Below are 23,585 nucleotides of genomic sequence, written 5' to 3'. Positions count from 1 at the left end.
CTTTTACACCTATATGATCTTTTTTTTCTGGTTCTGGACATGCTACAGAGCTGAAACTTCACAGGTACGCTTTTTAGACCCCCCAGACACTAATCCAAAAAAAGCCATGCCTGCCACCGTATATATCAGTGGTGGGTGGGCAGTGGCACTGCAGTGGGTACAGTGCACTCTGTGGACCTGACACAGCACTCACTGCAATTATGACAGAGGAAAAAAAAATATTTTTTTAAATGCAAGGTACTGTGCCTGTGCCACCCGAAATGAGTGTGGTGTGCACACAGTACAGTCTGTGGTGGGTCTGTGGCCTCTCACACACAGTGGGCAGGCAACTGCAGTGTACAATATATATATATATATATATATATATATATATATATATATATATATATATATATATATATATATATATATATATATATATATATATATATATATATAAAAATTACCCAAATACCAGCCCTTAGAAGGGCTTTTTGGGGTGCTGTCAGGATGTAGCAGTAGTGGACCAAGAAAAAGAACACTGACTAGCAAGACCAGGAACACTGACTAACAACTGTCCCTAGCTATTAACAGCAGCAGCAGCAGCTCTCCCTGTTCTCACTAACACACACTGCTTCAGAATGATCTAAGATGGATGCTGCCCTTGCTTATTTATAGGAGGTGGGAGGGTGTGGGAGGGAGGTATGCTGATTGGCTGGAAATGTGCCTGCTGACTGTGAAGTTCAGGGTCAAAGTTTGCCTCAATGATGTATTATAGGAACCGGACCGAACATCGCATATGTTCGCCCGCAGCGGCGAACGCGAACATGCTAAGTTCGCCGGGAACTGTCCGCCGGCGAACAGTTCGGTACATCTCTATTGGTGTTGGGCAAAACACCAAATCGGCCTTCAAGAAGAAGGCTCTTTCCTTTCATTAAGGTGAGAGTGGGGTGAACTCCCATTAGAACTCCTAAACAGGGATTCCATCCTTCACCCCCCCCACCAAATCAGACAGTGAGACTGGATTGTCCAAGTTCACTTGCCCTAGCAACATTCGAGCTGGCATCTTCACCGGTGAAGTCGTAATGTTGTGGACACAAACTGGGACCCTCTGTGACTTCGCTGCAAAGCACTGGTTGATATCACTCCAGGAATTATCTCCACCCTGAGTCTTCTCTCTGGCGGTCAGTTTCCAGAACAATGAAAGAGCCTGGTTGCTTCCAATTGAGCTTGACTGATGCTCAACTATTTGACTGGGTTGTAGTACCTTCTCACATTGGCTCAAATGCCATATCTTCCCCACTCCTTCAGCTGGGGCTTTCTGCTTTTGCGCCAGGTGCTGATATGCTTGTCTCAGCATGGGATGCATCTCTGTGGTTGGAGTATCAGGCTCCAAGACAAGAGGGGTCAGCAACCTTCTGACAAGATCAGTGTTGATTCCGAAGATCAGGGAACCCTTGTTGGCCCCTGGGAGGGTGTGGAGAGACCACCGCTAGGGTGTCAAACGTTTCTATTTTTCCAGCCATGGAGGGGTAGGCTTAACTAGTCAACAGCTGTCGTAGGGGAAATTCTGGATCCCAATGCCCCATATCTCTAACTACTCCAACTTCTGCAATGGCAAGTGTTTGAGGTGCTTGTCGTAGGAGTCGCAGTAGAGAAGGGTCACTTGTGCCCCATTGTCCAGAAGGGCCTTTGTTTAGATTCCTTCCACTTGGATAGGCACAACGGGAGAAGGTCCCATGAGCTTGGCAGGGAACTTGCGAGAAGTGGTAGAATTAGCCTGTCCTGTGGCTTGTATCTGTGCCCTCTTCTTGATGGGCTTTGGGTTTTGTTTGGGTCTCTGTTGAGCTCCAGAGGGCTGGTATTCACCAATTCTCCATGATCGGCCACTTGAGGGCAATGAGATCAAATTATCTGGTTGTTCCGAAACAGCAGTGGGGGCCCTATGGAACAGTTTAGACTTTTGCTGTGGCTTCCTTGCATCTCTGCCTTTCAAGCTAACTGCTGTAGACGAGCACCCTCCTTCACCAGGTCCCTCAGAGGTTTCCTGTCAGCTTCTCGGAACTGGGTGGTATATTTTAGTGGACTTGTGTAGACAGGTAGGTAATGACCCTCTCCTCTGCATTGAAAACAGACTACTTGGCTCAAAGCTACCTCTGCGGGAATGACAGTAGTGTTCGAAGTCTGCTTGGGTTCTGAGGCTCTCTTGCCAGGCAGTGTGGTAATTATAGCTGCCAGGAGGTTCATTATTTCCATCATTTGAGACATCTGTGACTTCAGGGTGGCTGTTGGCCTCGGTTACCCCCACTGACCCAACGTCCACCAGAAATGCTAAAGCTGGCCTGGCTACAGCCTCCTTGCCCTCAAACATGGCTTCTTCCTCCCTCACTACCTTAATAAGCTCAGGATACTTTAATGACATGGCATCGGCTGAAGTCTTCAGCTGATTCCAGACTGCATCAGAGCACAGAGCACCTCTCAAGATCTGCTGCATTCTAGCTTGATCTACGGCAGAAGGATGAAGCTTGTTGATGATGAGGGTCACCACTCGGTCTACATCGCTATGTCTCCGCTCATGAAGCGGGGGGGGGGGGGGGGAGAACTCCTTCTCCCGCAGCTGGTTGAGTGTCCCCTCTCCCTGCTTCCTGGGCCACCTCGTGACTTTCCCCTTGGCTGCCTCATGTGTCTCCCCTGGTCTCTCTGGCACACCCCTTTTGCCCTAGGCATCCTGGGAGTTGCAATCCATGGCCCATATCCTACAATTGGATCAGTTATCTTTGGGACTACATGTCTCATGGTGCGCCTCTCCATTGATCCCTTTCCCCCTGTCAATGAGGAAGCAAGGGAAACGAGCAGAGCGGCCGTGCTGTCCTTGCTCTGCAGCCCACGCCAGCATGGCAGCTGGGGTGGAGGGAGGGAGAGAAAATCCCCCACAGCTCCTGCTGTGTTAGATTTTCCCTGTTAGCGTCTGTGTGTACTCGCCTGAGGCAGCGGCGGCTGGTTGGCTAAGAGGGGAAAGGGGATAGGATGGAAGATCAGCACCCGCTAGTTCAATTACCCGAAACCCTAGAAACCTTTGGAGGAACCCTGGCTGAGAAAGGCTGGACTAGGCAGTAATACAGGTCCTTCTAAAAAAATTAGCATATTGTGATAAAGTTCATTATTTTCTGTAATGTACTGATAAACATTAGACTTTCATATATTTTAGATTCATTACACACAACTGAAGTAGTGCAAGCCTTTTATTGTTTTAATATTGATGATTTTGGCATACAGCTCATGAAAAAACAAAATTCCTATCTCAAAAAATTAGCATATCATGAAAAGGTTCTCTAAACGAGCTATTAACCTAATCATCTGAATCAACTAATTAACTCTAAACACCTGCAAAAGATTCCTGAGGCTTTTAAAAACTCCCAGCCTTGTTCATTACTCAAAACCGCAATCATGGGTAAGACTGCCGACCTGACTGCTGTCCCGAAGGCCATCATTGACACCCTCAAGCAAGAGGGTAAGACACAGAAAGAAATTTCTGAACGAATAGGCTGTTCCCAGAGTGCTGTATCAAGGCACCTCAGTGGGAAGTCTGTGGGAAGGAAAAAGTGTGGCAGAAAACGCTGCACAACGAGAAGAGGTGACCGGACCCTGAGGAAGATTGTGGAGAAGGACCGATTCCAGACCTTGGGGGACCTGCAGAAGCAGTGGAATGAGTCTGGAGTAGAAACATCTAGAGCCACCGTGTACAGGCGTGTGCAGGAAATGGGCTACAGGTGCCGCATTCCCCAGGTCAAGCCACTTTTGAACCAGAAACAGCGGCAGAAGTGCCTGACCTGGGCTACAGAGAAGCAGCAAAGTACTGTTTTCGGATGAAAGCAAATTTTGCATGTCATTCGGAAATCAAGGTGCCAGAGTCTGGAGGAAGACTGGGGAGAGGGAAATGCCAAAATGCCTGAAGTCCAGTGTCAAGTACCCACAGTCAGTGATGGTCTGGGGTGCCATGTCAGCTGCTGGTGTTGGTCCACTGTGTTTTATCAAGGGCAGGGTCAATGCAGCTAGATATCAGGAGATTTTGGAGCACTTCATGCTTCCATCTGCTGAAAAGCTTTATGGAGATGAAGATTTCATTTTTCAGCACGACCTGGCACCTGCTCACAGTGCCAAAACCACTGGTAAATGGTTTACTGACCATGGTATTACTGTGCTCAATTGGCCTGCCAACTCTCCTGACCTGAACCCCATAGAGAATCTGTGGGATGTTGTGAAGAGAAAGTTGAGAGACGCAAGACCCAACACTCTGGATGAGCTCAAGGCCGCTATCGAAGCATCCTGGGCCTCCATAACACCTCAGCAGTGCCACAGGCTGATTGCCTCCATGCCACGCCGCATTGAAGCAGTCATTTCTGCAAAAGGATTCCCGACCAAGTATTGAGTGCATAACTGAACATAATTATTTGAAGGTTGACTTTTTTTGTATTAAAAACACTTTTTTTTTTTTTTATTGGTCGGATGAAATATGCTAATTTTTTGAGATAGGAATTTTGGTTTTTCATGAGCTGTATGCCAAAATCATCAATATTAAAACAATAAAAGGCTTGCACTACTTCAGTTGTGTGTAATGAATCTAAAATATATGAAAATCTAATGTTTATCAGTACATTACAGAAAATAATGAACTTTATCACAATATGCTAATTTTTTGAGAAGGACCTGTATATTTCTCTCCCCTTCGGTGGGAGTGGAGATGACCCCATCTATAAGGATATACAGTACATACACACACAGAACAAGGCCGTGTTCTCACTACGAGACGTTTCTTGGGGCTGCAGTTCCTCTGAGCTCCAGAAGATGGTGAGCTCACCTCTACTCAGACAGGAAGTCTGTATGGAAGACAGGAAGTGATGTCAGGAACAGACAGGAAATTCCGGGTCAGAGGTAAGGCGAGAGGAAGTAGAGAGGAGACATTGCTCGAAGTAGCAACAGAGGAGGTAATAAGATATTATTTCATATTTACACCCAGTAACCCCCCCCCCCCCCCGTCCTCTTACTCCATAGTCACTATGACTTCAGGGTCAGAACATTTCCTTAATTTCGGACATAAATTCTAGTAATATGTTCCTCTAAACAAACAGCACTGACAATAAATAGAGAAGACAATGACCATCCTGACCATACATGGCCTACAAAGGGCGATTATTACACTACACAGGCAGCCAATGGGCAATCATTACAATAAGCAGTGTGCCGGGGCAATGAGTGCCGGGGTCAGGAGTATGGAGCATAGAGCCCTTTACATTGCTGGTCAGGAAGAAAACATTCCCCACCCTGCTATGAAGAATATGTTTTATCATTGGGGTAAGAGGAAGGAAAATACTGAGGGTTTTGCGGGACGTAGAGGAGTGGAGGGGTCTGTGAGGAGTAATGGATAGGTGATGGATTTTAAGGGCTCCTTAGTGGTTAGTGGAGAGCCTTGCAGTCAGAGTTTTGGCAATTTTCTTGATTAGCTGGCAAAACAAACGAGGAGGTTCCCCTTCCTGGAGGTCATGATGACCCTACATTGACCTCACAGGTCTGCCTCAGAGCAAAACACGAAGACAGAAGAACGATCGTATTTATCATTCCTTATCTGTAGATCTAAAACAAATCAAATCCAGTTCAGAAATAAAGCAAACCCAACAGAGAAAAGATAATTTATGATCAAGCAGGTCAAGAGAGTTCCAAAAATTTAATAATATTAAACAGTCCAAACGAAATGTTTTCCCAGCAGTTCTTAAATGTACAACACCCCCCACCACCACCACCTCCTCCTCACATCCGCATCCTATTATTGTGTGTCCAACACCATCCAAATAATTCTTGCTTTCATTTCCCAAAGTTATCCGTCTACAAGGAAACCTGTATAGATCAAATGACGGAACCAATGAGGATGGAGGAGGACCGGAGCTACGTGACTGAGAAGATACTAAACCTCACCCTGGAGATCATCTACCTGCTGACCGGAGAGGTGAGGAGGATTCTGGGAGGTCACATGACCTCACTCTTATCTCTATTAATAAAACACAAACCTGACCGGAGAGATGAGGAGGATTCTGGGAGGTCACATGACATCACTCTTATCTCTATTAATAAAACACAGACCTGACCGGAGAGGTGAGGAGGATTCTGGGATTCTAACATGATATTCCTATTGGTTCTCCAATACAGAAATTTCCTCTTCTGAAGTCAGGTGATCATATGACCATCACAGTGCCTCCATGTGACTCCCTAAAACCTGAGAGACACAACATGCAGAAGATTCTAGAAGTCACCAAGAAGATGATGGAGCTGCTGACAGGAGAGGTGAGCGGTGCCGGGAATTCTGGGACATTATCCAGTAACAGACAAGGGATGTGTCTGGATGGTGACTGTATCATTGTGTGTGTCAGGTTCCTATAAGGTGTCAGGATGTCACTGTCTATTTCTCCATGGAGGAGTGGGAGTATTTAGAAGGACACAAGGATCTCTACAAGGACGTCATGATGGAGAATCAGCAGACTTTGAGTTTTGTGAAGATTGTAGGGAAGGAATTTCCCCGGAATAAGACGATAATGAACCTCACCCTGGAGATCCTTAGCCTGCTGACTGGAAAGGTGAGTGTGATGAAGAGGAAACATATGATCCATGGGTAACATTAACTGGTCAGTAGGGATGATCGAACGGTTCGGGTCGACCATCGGTTTGACCCGAACATTGACTGTTCGAAATTCGGCCGAATTCGGAACTTTTTGCGGAAAAAGTTCGGAATTCGGCAACCAGAACCGACCAAAATGCAATGGGACAGGAACTGGTCTTTAAAAGCCGGTGATTGGACCAGAACCATCAGTAAAAGCCAATTGAGGGGGCAGGAGGATGCTAGGAATGTAATTGGATTGACTAGGGGGTCCAGAGACCAATCATTAGTGAATACGCCCCCCAGTATATAAGATAGCCCCGCCAAATCTCTAGCATTGTAATACAGGGGCTATGGAAGAGAGTGGAAGCAGTTCTGTTACTCCTGCTTCAAAAGTGTCATTTAGCAATTATTAGTGTGAGGAAAGGGATATCTAGTGTAGTTAGGGTACTATTTTCCACTATAGTTAGATTTAATAATCTAGTTTCTGTAGGGAAAGTGTTAAGTGCCAGGGTGACCGTAGTGTAGGGTTAACTGACTCTGACTGCTATGGCAGGGTGACCAAACTCTTCCATGTCAGGGTGACCGCCATAGAAAAAAGATCGTTTGTATTAGAATTGCAGTAGAACAGGGATATGGCTCCGCTCCTGTCACACCTGGCCGTTTTTGTTGCAGGCGTTTATTGGGCTATTTGTGGACGTCTTTGGAGGCAGGCATGACATCTGAACTTCTGTGTAGGGGTATATATACACACACACATATATGTATATATACACATACACACATATAGGTGTGAAAGTAGCGAAACCCTATGCCTGCGCTAATAAAATTATTTGCAGGGATGTGGCTCTGCTCCTATCACACCTATATGTGTGTGTGTGTATATACCCCTATACAGAAGTTCAGATGTCATGCCTGCCTCCAAAGACGTCCACAAAAAAGCCCAATAAACGCCTACAACAAAAACGGTGTGAAAATAGCGGAGCCCCATCCCTGCTCTACTGCAATTCTAAGACAAGCAATCTTTTTTTTTTCTGGTTCTGGACATACTACAGAGCTGAAACTTCACAGGTACACTTTTAAAACCCCCAGACACTAAATCCAAAGAAATCTCATTTTTTTTTTTTCAATAATTTTTTTAATAATTGGCTCTCTATCAAAAACGACAATTTTTAAGAACTTTTTTTTGTGTGATTAATAGTCCCTGGGGCATGACCCAGAACCCTAGGCACTTTTTAGGGGCATTTATTGGGTTTTAGGGCTTCAAAATTGTGTTTTTTGATTACCAAAGTTCGGGTCCCATTGATTTCAATGGGGTTCTGGAATCCGGACCCGAACTTTCGGGAAGTTCGGGTGTTCTGGTCAAACCAAACTTTTCAAAAGTTCGATCATCCCTACTGGTCAGCCAGTGAGCCTTACTAGTAAAGCATTGGTGACTGCATTATATGACTTCTAGAAGGGGCTATAAATCTGACCACATTTTAATCATATCATTGTATGGAGATGTCTGTCCTTTGCTGAATTGGGCACATTTTGGCCAATCCTTGGAGAGTAAATACAGAGCTGACCATAGAGGTGAGGGATTATGGGGGAGTGATATTTATCTTTCTAAAACACAGAACTGTACGGGAGTAATGCAGAAATCTACTGAAAATGACACGAGAAGGAGATCTCATAATATGACCACAAGATCCTCGAGAATCCAGAATCCCATCACCATCCCCCGACCTCCATCCCTGATCCCTACAAGACACAACATGCAGAAGATTCTAGAAGTCACCAAGAAGATGATGGAGCTGCTGACAGGAGAGGTGAGCGGTGCTGGGGATTCTGGGACATTATCCAGTAACAGACAAGGGATGTGTCTGGATGGTGACTGTATCATTGTGTGTGTCAGGTTCCTATAAGGTGTCAGGATGTCACTGTCTATTTCTCCATGGAGGAGTGGGAGTATTTAGAAGGACACAAGGATCTCTACAAGGACGTCATGATGGAGAATCAGCCGCCCCTCACATCATCGGGTAAGAGGAGACTTTATTGTAAAGGAGAGAGCAGTACGGAGGGTCCACCTAGATCCCCCATCATCTGATAAACACATAGAGAGGAGACTTTATTGTAAAGGAGATAACCATGAAGCTAGTTTGGTGTTGATAGAACTGGAGGCTCGTTGCCTCCTCCCAAATAACAAGTGAAACAGAAAAGTAGGAGCCCCATCGGTATTTTTTAAAGCATTGGCCAACCAGGCACGACCAGTTATGCCTCGTTTCCACTGAGTGGTTCGATTCGGGACAGTTCAGTACGGTTCGGAACAGTACATCTTGATCAGGCTTGGGTTTCCACCGCCACCAGTACTCTTACATGATAGACGCTGTGTAGCCTGAAAGTAGTGATCAACGTCACTTGATAGGTGTGGTGATAAGCGATGATAGACCAATCAATGTTCTGCAGAGTGTAGCTCCACCCTGTTGGTATGGTGCCAATGTGCTTGGTACCCCAACGAAAGGGTCCCAAAAAAGTGGTACGGTACGGTTCGGAATTAGGGTACGATTCACAACTTTTGACAATGGAAACGGCAAAAATTGTGTACCGTATCGAACCGATCCATAACATGTTAGTGTTCTACAAAGGTGACCACACAGGTATAGAACCTCCATAATATACAAATTATCAATCTGTAGTACTCGCGGTACGTCAGTGTGTCAACATAAAGAATGAGTGGTAGCATTGACCTCCTAGAACATGCCCCCCCATGTGAAAAGCCCAAAAGTCAGGGTGCCATTGTCTAGCCTGTAGAGGTCTGTGCGTCCCTCCATGGATACGCCTCCCAGACCAGCACTGTAAAGGAGAGAGCAGTACGGAGGCCCCACCTAGATCCCCCATCATCTGATAAACACATAGAAACAATATATTTAGTCATGGGTGTTATCTAAATTAGATGGAGAACATCCCTAATGTATCAAACAGCCAGGAAATATAGAGAATGCTCTATTGGACTTTTAAGGTAGAAACATAAGATTTTTCAGCCCACGAGACAATAATCTAAGTGCCAGCAGACTGAGAGTGAACAATATGGGGGGTTGGTAAACGCCCCAGTTAGACCTTTACAGGGCTCAAAATTTCAAGTCCTGAGCTATTAGCTAGGCCTTAAGGGTTACTCGCCACCAGTTGCCCCACCCAACTCCTACCATGCCCCGCCCCCTAATCCCGCCCCTAAACACGCCCTCATAAATTATCTCATAAAATTACACTGTTAAATGTTTTTGCATTAATGCAGAAGTTACAAAAATAAATATTAATAACGTTTTCAGTGCCCATCAGTGCAGCCTCATCAGTGCCCATCAATGCAGCCTATCAGTGACCATCAGTGCAGCATCATCAGTAAAGCTTATCAGTGCAGCCTCAACAGTGCCCATCAGTGCAGCCTGATCAGTGCTCATCAATGCTGCCTCCCCTGTGCCCATCAATGCCGCCTCCCCTGTTCCCATCAATGCAGCCTTGCCCGTGCATGTGAATGCAACCTCACCCGTACCCCTCAGTGCAGTTTCACCCGTGCCCGTCAATGCAGCTTCACCTGTGCCCGTCAATGCAGTTTTGCCTGTGCCCATCAATGCAGCTTTACCTGAGCCTGTTAATGCAGCTTCACCCGTGCCCATCAAAGCAGCTTTATCTGTGCCCGACAATGCAGTTTTACCTGAGCCTGTTAACGCAGCTTCACCTGTGCCCATCAATGCAGCTTCACCTGTGCCCATGAATGCAGCTTTATCTGCGCTCGACAATGCACTGACCAGTGCAGGGGAAGAGAGAGAGAGGAAGAGGAAAGCTGGCCAGAATAATGACAGAGCGCGGATCATCCCGCTGTAACAGCTTTAATTGTAATTGCCGGGCGCTCGGCGACACACATAGTCCCGCCTCCTAGCCCGGCTCATTTGATAGATTAGATCATGACTAAGGTCCATGAATAAAGAAATGAACTGGTAGGAGATCAGAGGACCCATTTACTAGTTACCTTGAGGGGGGAATTGTAAGATCCTCAGAGACAAAGCTGCCTGATGTGGGCGGAGTCCTGGTTTAGGGGAACCAATCTGCTGATGTCTAGTAATAATCTTTGTATTTCTATTTTAGTACATGGATGGGAGATGAGGAAAACCTCAGAGGATTGTCTCACTTTGTCTCCAGACTGTAAAGTAGAAGATGAGGACATCACACAGTATAGTCCAGGAGAAAACCCGGCTACCTCAAATGTCCATCCGGCACCACACAGTGTAGATGGACCATCGTATTCCTCTTATCCTGAGGAACCTCAGACTGTGAGGGACGGTGCTGGACCATCGTATTCCTCTTATCCTGAGGAACCTCAGACTGTGAGGGACAGTGCCGGACCATCAAATTCCTCTTATCCTGAGGAACCACAGACTGTGAGGGACGGTGCCGGACCATCGTATTCCTCTTATCCTGAGGAACCTCAGACTGTGAAGGATGATGCCAGACCATCGTATTCCTCATATCCTGAGGAACCTCAGACTGTGAGGGACGGTGCCAGACCATCGTATTCCTCTTATCCTGAGGAACCTCAGACTGTGAGGGACGGTGCTGGACCATCGTATTCCTCTTATCCTGAGGAACCTCAGACTGTGAGGGACGGTGCCGGACCATCGTATTCCTCTTATCCTGAGGAACCTCAGACTGTGAAGGATGATGCCAGACCATCGTATTCCTCATATCCTGAGGAACCTCAGACTGTGAGGGACGGTGCCGGACCATCGTATTCCTCTTATCCTGAAGAACCTCAGACTGTGAGGGATGGTGCCGTCCATCCAACAGATAAGAGGGTTTCCTGTTCTGAGTGCGGGAAGTGTTTCCGTTTTAAATCCAGACTCAATGTGCATAAAAGAACTCACAAAGCAAAGACGCCGTATTCCTGTCCTGAGTGCGGGAAATGTTTTTCAGTGAAATCCAAACTTAGCATACATCAGAGATCGCACACGGGAGAGAAGCCGTATTCCTGTCCTGAGTGCGGGAAATGTTTTTCAGTGAAATCCAGTCTTATCACACATCAGAGATTGCACACGGGGGAAAAGTCATATTCCTGTCTTGAGTGCGGGAAATGTTTTTCAGTGAAATCCAAACTTAGCATACATCAGAGATCGCACACGGGAGAGAAGCCGTATTCCTGTCCTGAGTGCGGGAAATGTTTTTCAGTGAAATCCAGTCTTATCACACATCAGAGATTGCACACGGGGGAAAAGTCATATTCCTGTCTTGAGTGCGGGAAATGTTTTTCAGAGAAATCCAAACTTAGCATACATCAGAGATCGCACACGGGAGAGAAACCGTATTCCTGTCCTGAGTGTGGGAAATGTTTTTCATTGAAATCCAGTCTTATCACACATCAGAGATTGCACACGGGGGAGAAGCCGTACTCTTGTCCTGAGTGCGGGAAATGTTTTTCAGACAAGTCCTATCTTTATGCACATCAGAGATCGCACACGGGGGAGAGGCCGTATTCCTGTCCTGAGTGCGGGAAATGTTTTTTAAGCAAGTCACATCTTTACACACATGATAGATCGCACACGGGGGAGAAGCCATATTCCTGTCCTGAGTGCGGGAAATGTTTTTTAAGCAAATCACATCTTTACACACATCAGAGATTGCACACGGGGGAGAAGCCGTATTCCTGTCCTGAATGCGGGAAATGTTTTTCAGCCAACTCCAATCTTTACCAACATCTGAGATCTCACACCGGGGAGAAGCCACTTTCCCGTCCTGAGTGAGGGAATTGTTTCTCACTGAAGTCCTGTCTTCCTGTACATCAGGGGTCCCACACAACCTTTGAGGTGTATTAGTGCCTTGAGTGCGGGAAATGTCTTCTATATGAATGTTGGTGGACATGTGTGGAAGAAGCACACCCTTATATACACCTCAGATATACTCCATGGCTGATCTTCATCATGTAAGAAACATTTCATAAGGAGATCAGAGATCACCAAAGACATGGATGAAGTCTTGTCCCGTTTTGGCCATTGATAGCAGGAGAAAAATAAAAATGAAGTCCTTACCTTTCATTGGCTTAGTACATTTTGTGCGGGAAAATTTCACAAACACTTACAGATCTGTTTAATCATTTCATCAATGGAAGGTTTTAACCCTCTTTTTGCTATTCGGTACTGCGCTACTTTAACTGGTAATTGCGTGGTCATGCATCACTGTACCCACAAAAAAAAAAAAAATGTATATAATTTTTTTCACAGAAATAAAGCTTTCTTCTGTGGTGAGTGCGGGAAGGGTTTCCGTTTTAAATCCAGACTCAATGAGCATAAAAGAACTCACACAGGGGAGAAGCCGTATTCCTGCCCTGAGTGCCTTCTGGTGATATTTGATCAGTACTGGGTTTGTTACATTTTGTTATATAAACGAAAAAAGACCTAAAAAGAAAAAAAACCAATACTTTCTGTTATAAAACCTATCTAATAAAAAATGTTTAAAAATCGAATTTCTAAAAAAAAAAAAAAAAAAATAATAAAATAAAAAAAAAAAATCTGCATTTCTTCATAAATTTTGACAAAATTTATTCTGTTACATGTCTTTGGTAAAAAAAAAAAAAAAAGAAATTTCCATATGCGTATATTAATTGGTTTGTGTGATAGAGTGTCTACAATAAAAAGTAATTGAAAAATAGTGTTTGTTATATCTATTGTTTGAAGGTACCATCATCCCAAATCAATCTATTATATAAGTGGGATGGGTGGATATGAGACACTAGGGGTGCATGCGGACACATCGATCCTTACAAGCATCTACCTGAATTGTTTTATCATTAATATGTAATTTTTGTCATGCAGGACTACCAAGGCAAATCAATCTTATATATATATATAAACATACCCCTGAAGAAGCGGATCATTTAGACCGCGAAACACGTTGGGTTAACACCCGGTGCTTCTTGTTTCACCGGTATTTGTATATGCATTTTGCCTATATGATATGTCTGTATGCATTGATGTATTGTTCCTTTTTCCACCAATGTTTTTATACAAATCAATTTCTTTGATTTTAAATATATTAATAAAAATTTTGAATTTTTTATCTATATTTATGTGATGTATTATCAATTAGTTACAGTACCTTAAAAATCCCACCAGCCCTCTCCATTTTTTTTCTTCTCTCACTCTTTCCTTTCCCTCCATCCCCCCTCCCTTATTCACCCCTTTTTTCCTTTTTCTCTCTTCATTCCCTTCTTCCCCCTTCCCCCCCCCCCTTTTTTTCTCCTTCCTGTCTCTCTGCCTTTTTTTGCCCGTTTTTTTTTTCTTCTTCTTTTTCTTCCCGTTTCTCTCCTCTGGTTCTTGGTTTTTTCCCCCTTTTTCTGTTGCCTCTTTTTTCTTTCTCCCTTTTCTTTCCGATCTCGCTGTCTCTGTTCTTTTCTTTTCTTTTTCAAGAAACTTAGTCCTAGTGTTGGGTCCTCACACCCAGGACGTGCTTGGACTACTTTTCTTATATAATACAATAAAAAGTATATATACTGGACTCTTTATTTATTAATTAATTAATTTATTTATTTATATACTAATATGGCGGTGATCTGGCACTTATAGTGGGACTGTGATAGTGTGGCGGAAAATCTGACGCTAACTGACACTGGGGAGTAACTGACACTGACATCACCATTGATACCAATGCAGTGATCAGTGCTAAAAATATGCACTGTCACTGTACTAATGACACTGGCTGGTAAGGGGTTATAGTGGGACTGCGATAGTGTGGTGGACAATCTAACGCTAACTGACACTGGGGGGAGTAACTGACACTGACATCACCATTGACACTAATACAGTGATCAGTGCTAATAATATGCACTGTCACTGTACTAATGACACTGGCTGGGAAGGGGGTAACATCTAGGGGTGATCAAAAGGTCATCTGTGTGCCTAACAAGTGTTAACGTGTGCTGCTTTTTTTTACTACGGATCTTTTTGCTTCTTATCCCTGCTTTGCATGGTTAAGAAACAGGGAGATCGTTCCCTCTGTACAGAGCTCTGTGTTGATTTTCCAACACAGGGCTCTGGGCTGTGATTGGACACAGCCGATCAGCAGGTCCCAGCCATGACCTGCTGACAGACTCGTGCATGTGCACGCCCTACACCTGAAAACAGGCAATGAAGTACCAGTATACTCTTTATGGGCCGCTCATCCGCAGTTCAATGCCGGCAGGCGGTTCGTAAATGGTTAGAAAAAAAAAAAAAACGTGACACGCATTGGCTGAGGCATGATGAATGTTGGTCGTATTTCCTTTGGATTTACCAAAACTATGGAATAGGAGGGCCCACCTATCTATCTATTCACTCTGTATCCAATCAGGCAGGCTCTTGCACTACATCAGGGGTGTTTAACCACTTGCGGCCCCACAGAGTTTAGCATCTGGCCCAGGCCTGTCAGGAGGGACGCTGGGGGTGCCATGTAAACATAGTAGCTGTGGCTGCTTACATTGACAAACCAGGCAAATGCACATGTGGAGGGATGCCTGGGTGTATGAAGTACCTGATCAGAGGCCGAGGTGCTGAGAGGGCTTCCCTTGTGGCTAACTGCAAGGCACCCCTGGAGGTGGGGACAGGGAGTTCTGTGCCCAAAGGAACAGGGGTCGTCAGCTCCAACAGGCTCCGGTGAAGAGATGACTGCTGTGGTAGTAGACACATAATGTGTACTGCAATGCAGGCCTCCTTAAGAGGTTACGGAGAAGGTAGCCAGGAGTGAGACAGGAGCGAGGTCAAGGTCAGGCCAAGGGCTCAAACACAGTTTATCAGGCAGTAGAGGAGTCCGAAGGGGCAAGCCAGGGGTCATACACATGAACAGCAGACTGGAGCAGAGTAGGTAAATAAGCCGGTGGTCAGAGCCAGGAGGAGAGAGACAAGACAGGTGAGGCAAGCCGAGTCGGTAACGGGTAATCCAAGTAAACAGGAACTCACAGGGAAGCTGAAGATCATCCAGCAACTAATGGCTGGAGCAGTCTGGTTTAAATAGGGCACTGGGCGCCAATAATCATCACGTTTTGTGTGCGCCTGTTGAGCCCCAGAGGACTGGTATGCACCAATTCTCCATGATCTGGCACAATCTACACAATCTCTTCACAATCTACGCCCCATCTCCTTACCCCCCTTCTTTTCCAAACTCCTTAAATTAGTGGTCGACAACCAACTGAGTGACCATCTGACTAAGAACAATCTTCTCAATCCCCCCGAGCTCCAAATCCCACCTACTAGGACAAATGATCTCCCCTCAACAAATCCCCCTACACTGCAGTTTCCTAGACAAACTGCACAGCACACTTACGTCCCCTTTCTCTACAGAACAATGTGGCTTCTCTCAATACACAATTGTTAAAACACAAAGATGGCCTTCTGCTGTCTATTTACTAGTTGTACGATGTCTCAGTATAACACCTGAATTGCTATCAGGACGTAGGACCCCTATGGCACCAAAGCACTTTCCCCACTTCCCTTTCCCTACCTTTTTGTTTGTGTGTGTTTTCTTTATTGTAGTGTCACTGCACTTTCACCTTTTCTTCCTGCACGATAAGTAGGGTGTGGGTCCTCGGGCCTGCCTTGAAAGTCATAGGAGGGGGCGGATATGGCCTTCTGGCTTAGTTCACCCTCTCTCATGGAGTCTCCCTTCAGGGGGCCCAAACTAGTACTTGGGGTGGGCTGTTTCGGCAGTCCCCCTGGAGAACGGGGTTTGCCTGGTTTCGGCCAGGCAGACCATTGGAAGTACCTCAGTCCCTGTCAGGAATCTTGCGCCCCGGGGGATCAAGGTCAGGGTCCAACCTCTTCGGAGGTAGGACCATTTCGCACACCCTGTGCACTTTTTGTGTTCTTCACGTTTGCGTGTGTGCACTTTTTTATGCACCGAGTGATAGTCTTGAGTGTGTTCACACACCACGGGCTTTAAAATTGGGTCTCTGTTGAGCCCCAGAGGGCTGGTATGCACCAATTCTCCATGATCGGGCACTTGAGGTCAATGAGAGCGAATTACCTGGTTGTTCCGAAACAGCAGTGGGGGCCCTCTGGAACAGTTTAGGCTTTTGCTGTGTGTGGCTTCCTTGCATCTCTGCCTTTAAAGCTAACTGCTGCAGACGAGCACCCTCCTTCTCAAGGACCCTCTGAGGTTTCCTGTCGGCTTCTCATAACTGGGTGGTATATTTTAGTGGACTTGTGTAGACAGGTAGGTAATGACCTGCTCCTCTGCATTGAAAACAGACTACTTGGCTCATAGGTATCTCTGTAGGAATGACAGTAGGGTTCGAAGTCTGCTTGGGTTCTGAGGCTCTCTTGCCAGGCAGTGTGGTGATTATAGCTGCCAGGAGGTTCATTATTTCCATCATTTGAGACATCTGTGACTTCAGGATGGCTATTTCCAAATTGGCCTCAGATACCCCCACTGACCCGATGTCCACCAGAAATGCTAAATCTGGCCTGGCTACAGCCTCCTTGCCCTCAAACATGGCTTCTTCCTCCCTCACTACCTTAATAAGTTCAGGATACTTTAATGACATGGCATCAGCTGAAGTCTCCAGCTGATTCCAGACTGCATCAGAGCATAGAGCACCTCCCAAGATTTGCTGCATTCTAGCTTGATCTATGGCAGAAGGATGAAGCTTGTTGGTGATGAGGGTCACCACTTGGTCTACATCGCTATGTCTCTGCTCATCAAGCAGGGGGGGGGGGGGAGAGAACTCCTTCTCCCGCAGCTGGTCGAGTGTCCCCTCTCCCTGCTTCCTGGGCCACCTCGTGACTTTTCCCTTGGCTGTCTCATGTGTCTCCCCTGGTCTCTCTCGCACACCCCTTTTACCCTAGGCATCCTGGGAGTTGCAGTCCATGGCCCATATCCTACATTTGGGTCAGTTATCTTTGGGACTACATGTCTCATGGTGCGCCTCTCCCTTGATCCCTTTCCCCCTGCCAATGAGGAAGCAGGGGAAAGGAGCAGAGCGGCCGTGCTGTTCTTGCTCTGCTGCCCACGCCAGAATGGCAGCTGGGGTGGAGGGAGGGAGAGAAAATGCCCCACAGCTGCTGCTGTGTTCGATTCTCCCTGTTAGCGCCTGTGTGTACACGCCTGAGGGCATGGTGACTGACTGGCTAAGAGGGGAAAGCGGATGAGATGGAAGATCAGCACCCACTACATTCATTACCCGAAAACCCTAGAAACCTTTGGAGGAACCCTGGGTGAAAAAGGCTGGACTACTCTGTAATTTATTTCTCTCCCCCTTGGTGGGAGTGGAGATGACCCCATCTATAAGGATATACAATAAATACACACACAGCACAAGGCCGTGTTCTCACTACGAGACGTTTCTGGGGGCTGCAGTTCCTCTGAGCTCCACAAGATGGTGAGCTCACCTCTACCCAGAAAGGAAGTCTCTATGGAAGACAGGAAGTGATGTCAGGCACAGACAGGAAGTTCTGGGTCAGAGGTAAGGTGGGAGGAAGTAGAGAGGAGACATTGCTCGAAGCAGCAACAGAGGAGGTAATAAGATATTATTTAATATTTACACCCAGTAACCCCCTCCCCCTGTCCTCTTACTCCATAGTCACGATGACGTCTTTTATCTCCAGCAGATGACGATACACGCATATATAGTGTGGAAACCTAGATTGACTCCTTCAGGGTCAGATCATTTCCTCCACTTACAGAGCCAGAACAATTCCTTAATTTCGGACATAAAATCTAGTAATTTGTTCCTCTAAACAAACAGCACTGACAATAAATAGAGAAGACAATGACCATCCTACGAAGGCCAATTATTACACTACACAGGCAGCCAATAGGCAATCATTATAATATGCAGCCAACACATTGATGGTGTGCCGGGGTCAGGAGTATGGAGCATAGAGCCCCTTACATTGCTGGTCAGGAAGAAAACATTCCCCACCCTGCTATGAAGAATATGTTTCATCATTGGGATAAGAGGAAGGAAAATACTGAGGGTTCTGCGGGATGTAGAGGAGCTGAGGGGTCTGTGAGGAGTAATGCATAGGTGATGGATTTTAAGGGCTCCTTAGTGGTTAGTGGAGAGCCTTGCAGTCAGAGTTCTGGCAATTTTCCTGATTAGCTGGCAAAACAAACAAAGAGGCTCCCCTTCCTGGACATCATGATGACCCTACATTGACCTCACAGCTCTGCCTCAGAGCAAAACACGAAGACAGATGAAGGATCGTATTTATCATTCCTTATCTTCAGATCTAAAACTAATCAAAGCCAGTTCAGAAATAAAGCAAACCCAACAGAGAAAAGATCATTTATGATCCAGTAGGTCAAGAGAGTCCCAGGACCGTCAAAATTTAATAACATTAAACAGTCCAACAAAATGTTTTCCCATGGGGGCAGTAGTCCTTAAATGTACAACATCTCCCCCCCACCACCACCACCTCACATCCGCATCCCAATATTGTGTGACCAACACCATCCAAATAATTCTTGCTATCATTTCCCACAGTTATCCGTCTACAGGGAGACCTGTATAAATCAAATGACGGAACCAATGAGGATGGATGAGAACCGGAGGTACGTGACTGAGAAGATACTAAACCTCACCCTGGAGATCATCTACCTGCTTACTGGAGAGGTGAGGAGGATTCTGGGAGGTTACATGACATCACTCTTATCTCTATTAATAAAACACAGACCTGACCGGAGAGGTGAGGAGGATTCTGGGAGGTCACATGACATCACTCTTATCTCTATTAATAAAACATAGACCTGACTGGAGAGGTGAGGAGGATTCTGGGAGGTCACATGACATCACTCTTAACTGTATTAATAAAACACAGACCTGACCGGAGAGTTGAGGAGGATTCTGGGATTCTAACATGATATTCCTATTGGTTCTCCAATACAGAGATTTCCTCTTCTCAAGTCAGGTGATCATATGACCATCACAGTGCCTCCATGTGACTCCCTAAAACCTGAGAGACACAACATGCAAAAGATTCTAGAAGTCACCAAGAAGATGATGGAGCTGCTGACAGGAGAGGTGAGCGGTGCTGGGAATTCTGGGACATTATCCAGTAACAGACAAGGGATGTGTCTGGATGGTGACTGTATCATTGTGTGTGTCAGGTTCCTATAAGGTGTCAGGATGTCACTGTCTATTTCTCCATGGAGGAGTGGGAGTATATAGAAGGACACAAGGATCTCTACAAGGACGTCATGATGGAGAATCAGCCGCCCCTCACATCACCGGGTAAGAGGAGACTTTATTGTAAAGGAGAGAGCAGTACGGAGGCTCCACCTAGATCCCCCATTATCTGATAAACACATAGAAACAATGTATTCAGTCAGTGTGTGTGTTTCCTACAGATGGATCCAGTAATGGGAACCCACCAGAGAGATGTCCCCGTCCTCTGTATTCCCGGGATTTCACACAGGAAGATCACACCATCCCTCACCATCATCAGGTAGATGATTAATAATTACTGTATTGGTAGATGTGATTTGTATGCAAACATCTTTGTTATAATAAATATTTTATTATATATTTAGAGTGAAAACTTTAGAGATTATAATATTGTTGTTAAAGAAGAGTATAAGAGAGAGGATGAGGAGTATGGTGTGATGGAGGAACTTGAACACAAGGATCTCTACAAGGACGTCATGATGGAGAATCAGCCGCCCCTCACATCACCGGGTAAGAGGAGACTTTATTGTAAAGGAGAGAGCAGTACGGAGGCTCCACCTAGATCCCCCATCATCTGATAAACACAAAGAAACAATGTATTCAGTCATGGGTGTTATCTAAATTAGATGGAGAACATCCCTAATGTATTAAACAGCCAGGAAATATAGAGAATGTTCTATTGGACTTTTAAGGTAGAAACATAAGATTTTTCAGCCCATGGGACAATAAGTGCCAGCAGACTGAGAGTGAACAATATGGGGGGTTGGTAAACGCCCCAGTTAGACTTTTACAGGGCTCAAAATTTCCATTCCTGAGCTATTAGCCAGGCCTTAAGGGTTACTCGCGAACACAAGTTTGATATTAAACGGGAATGAGTGAATTCGCACATGCGCGTTCTCGTACGTCCCCGGGATGTTACCGTGCATGCAACCCCCCCACCCCCCCCCACCCCCCCCCCCCCGTGCCCAAAAGTCAGGGGAAGCCGTGGATTTCCCAAAAGGTGGAACAATGGGCCAAAAGAGAAATGGATGTTTATGATGGTCACATTGGCGTCAAAAGATTTTGCATGAGGATCGCAGGAAAAAAGAGCCGTCCGGGGGACAAAGATCATGTTTCCATGTATAGATATAAAGAAGGGGAAAAAATAATAATAAAAATAATAAATATCATTCGGAGATCTGTATAAAATACACGGCTCAACAAAATGAAAGGAACACTTTGAAAACACGTCAGATCTCAGCGGGGAAAAATATCATGCTGGATATCTATACTGGTATGGACTGGGTCATGTGTTAGGATCTATACTGGTATGGACTGGGCAATGTGTTAGGATCTATACTGGTTTGGACTGGATCATGTGTTAGGATCTATACTGGTATGGACTGGGTAATGTGTTAGGATCTATACTGGTATGGACTGGGTAATGTGTTAGGAAGGAAAGGATGCCACATAGTTTGATTGAAATGAAAATTATCACCCTACAGAGGGCTGAACTCAAAGACGCCCCGAAAATCAAAGTGAAAAAATGATGCAGCAGGCGAGTCCATTTTGGTGAAATGTCATTGCAGCAGCTCAGAATGGTCCTCAGTAGTGTGTATGGCCCCCTTGTGCTAGTATGCATGCCTGACAACGTTGGGGCATGCTCCTAATGAGACGACAGATGGTGTCTTGGGGTATTTCCTCCCAGATCTGGACCACGGCATCACTGAGCTCCTGAACAGACTGAGGTGGCACCTGGCGGGGTCGGGTGGACCGAAACAGAATGTCCCAGAGATGTTCTATTGGATTCAGGTCAGGCGAGTGTGGGGGCCATTCAATGGTATCAATTCCTCCATCCTCCAGGAACTGGCTGCATACTCTCACCACATGAGGCCGGGCATTGTTGTGCACTAGGAGGAACCCAGGACTCACTGCACCAGCATAGGCTCTGACAATGGGTCCAAGGATTTCATCTCGATACTTAATGGCAGTCAGGGTGCCATTGTTTTCAAATGAAAAATCCACTAAAATAATCGATAAATGAACTTGAATCTGAAAATTAGATACAGTGCAATTCACTCAGTGCAAGTGAAAACAGTGCATACTAATACAAAATGCCTCTGGAGGAGCTGTGCTGCCATTTCGCCGCTCGCAGTCCCGCCCCCTAAACGCGTTGCGTCATACCCTCCGGCGTCACGACTTCCTCAGTAAGGGGTGGGGACTGAGCAGACGAGACAGCATTAAAAATTGTGTGAGCACTCCCATGGGCATGGTAGCCCAGTGTCCCCGGAAGAGAGAAAAGAAGAGTCTGCGGCTCAAGTGATTCTCACTGAACGGCTCACTCAATGTATCAATTTACTAATGCAAATAGCTGCAACAATGTTTTGCCATAAAAAATACCAATAAAACCAGCAGCGACTCGGCAGCCAACCCTCCTTACAATACCAAAAATAGAACATCAATACACCGATATGTTAAAATTCATTAAAATAAATGTATATATTATATTGATATGGAAAAAAATAATATTATGAAAAGAAAAAAAATTCCTATATAAAAATATAACAAACAAAATAAATAATTAACATAAAAATAAGAAAAAAAAAAAAAAAAAATATATATATATATATATATATATATATATATATATATATATATATATATATATATATATATATATATATAAAAAATATATACAAATATATGAAGAAAAAAAATGGAATAGAATTAAAAATAAAAATTCCCTTAAAAGTGGTATTAAAATCAACGATCGAAGGCTTTTTGTATTAGTTACGAGTTCTACCAGCTAGCACAAGTTGCGGATTGATACATTGAGTGAGCCGTTCAGTGAGAATCACTTGAGCCGCGGACTCTTCTTTTCTCTCTTCCGGGGACACTGGGCTACCACGCCCATGGGAGTGTTCACACGATTTTTAATGCTGTCTTGTCCGCTCAGTCCCCACCCCTTACTGAGGAAGTCGTGACGCGGGAGCGTATGACGCAACGCGTTTAGGGGGCGGAGATTACGAACGGCGACACGGCAGCACGGCTCCTCCAGAGGCTTTTTGTATTAGTTACGAGTTCTACCAGCTAGCACAAGCTGTGGATTGTGCCTATCGGGACAATATCATATCAGAGAGGATTAGATCTCCTGTTGCTTTCTTTTTCATGCTTACCGGGAGCTACTGTGGCTATATGCGGGCACTCCACCTATCCTCTTAAGGAGTAGTGCTTCATTGATATCCTCACAAGGATTACTTCCATTGGGATCACTTGCTGTCTATATAATCTGCTGGATGGAGTAGTCTATCTATGATATCCCCACCCAGGATCACTGCCACCGGGATTATTTTCTGCTTATTGAACCTGAGGGAAGGTGAGAGGCTGTCCATTAGTTGTGGTGGTGGACACATGATGAGCACTGAGTGTGGAAGCATCTGACAAGCACCTTATTTTGCTGATTTTGCACATTTTGAATGGACTTGTCATAATTAATACTATTTAATTTTTACTCTTGGTATGCACTGTCTGCACTGAGTGAATTGCACTGTATCTAATTTTCAGATTCAAGTTCATATATCGATTATTTTAGTAAATTTTTCATTTGATATATTGTTATAATATTTTTAAGCACTTTATTAACCACTTGCCGACCGCTCACTGAGCTGGTACTGCTGCAAAGTGGTTTGTTATCGTCCAGCGACGTAGACCTACGTCGCTGGACTCCTCAAGATGTGGGCGGCGCGCGCGCGCCGCCGCCGGAAGCTCACTCGGGCCAGGGGAGGAGAGGCGGTGATCACTGCCGCTCTTCCCCGATCG

The 23,585-nt window shown here is 45.3% G+C and overlaps 1 protein-coding gene across 1 annotated transcript in view; it reads left to right on the top strand.

Moving 5' to 3' along the window:
* LOC309564447 (uncharacterized protein) overlaps positions 1-23,585 on the top strand; it is a 714,240-nt gene that overhangs the window by 584,059 nt on the left and 106,596 nt on the right. Inside the window, 1 exon segment of the mRNA XM_082269077.1 lies at positions 11,573-12,381. Coding sequence (XP_082125203.1) covers positions 11,573-12,381 — 809 coding nt within the window.

This window comes from Pelophylax lessonae (genome assembly GCF_965119305.1).
Source record: "Pelophylax lessonae genome assembly, chromosome: 9".
NCBI lineage: Eukaryota > Metazoa > Chordata > Amphibia > Anura > Ranidae > Pelophylax > Pelophylax lessonae.
The sequence above is the reverse complement of the archived record's forward strand: the minus strand, read 5'-3'. Positions and strand labels throughout refer to the sequence as shown.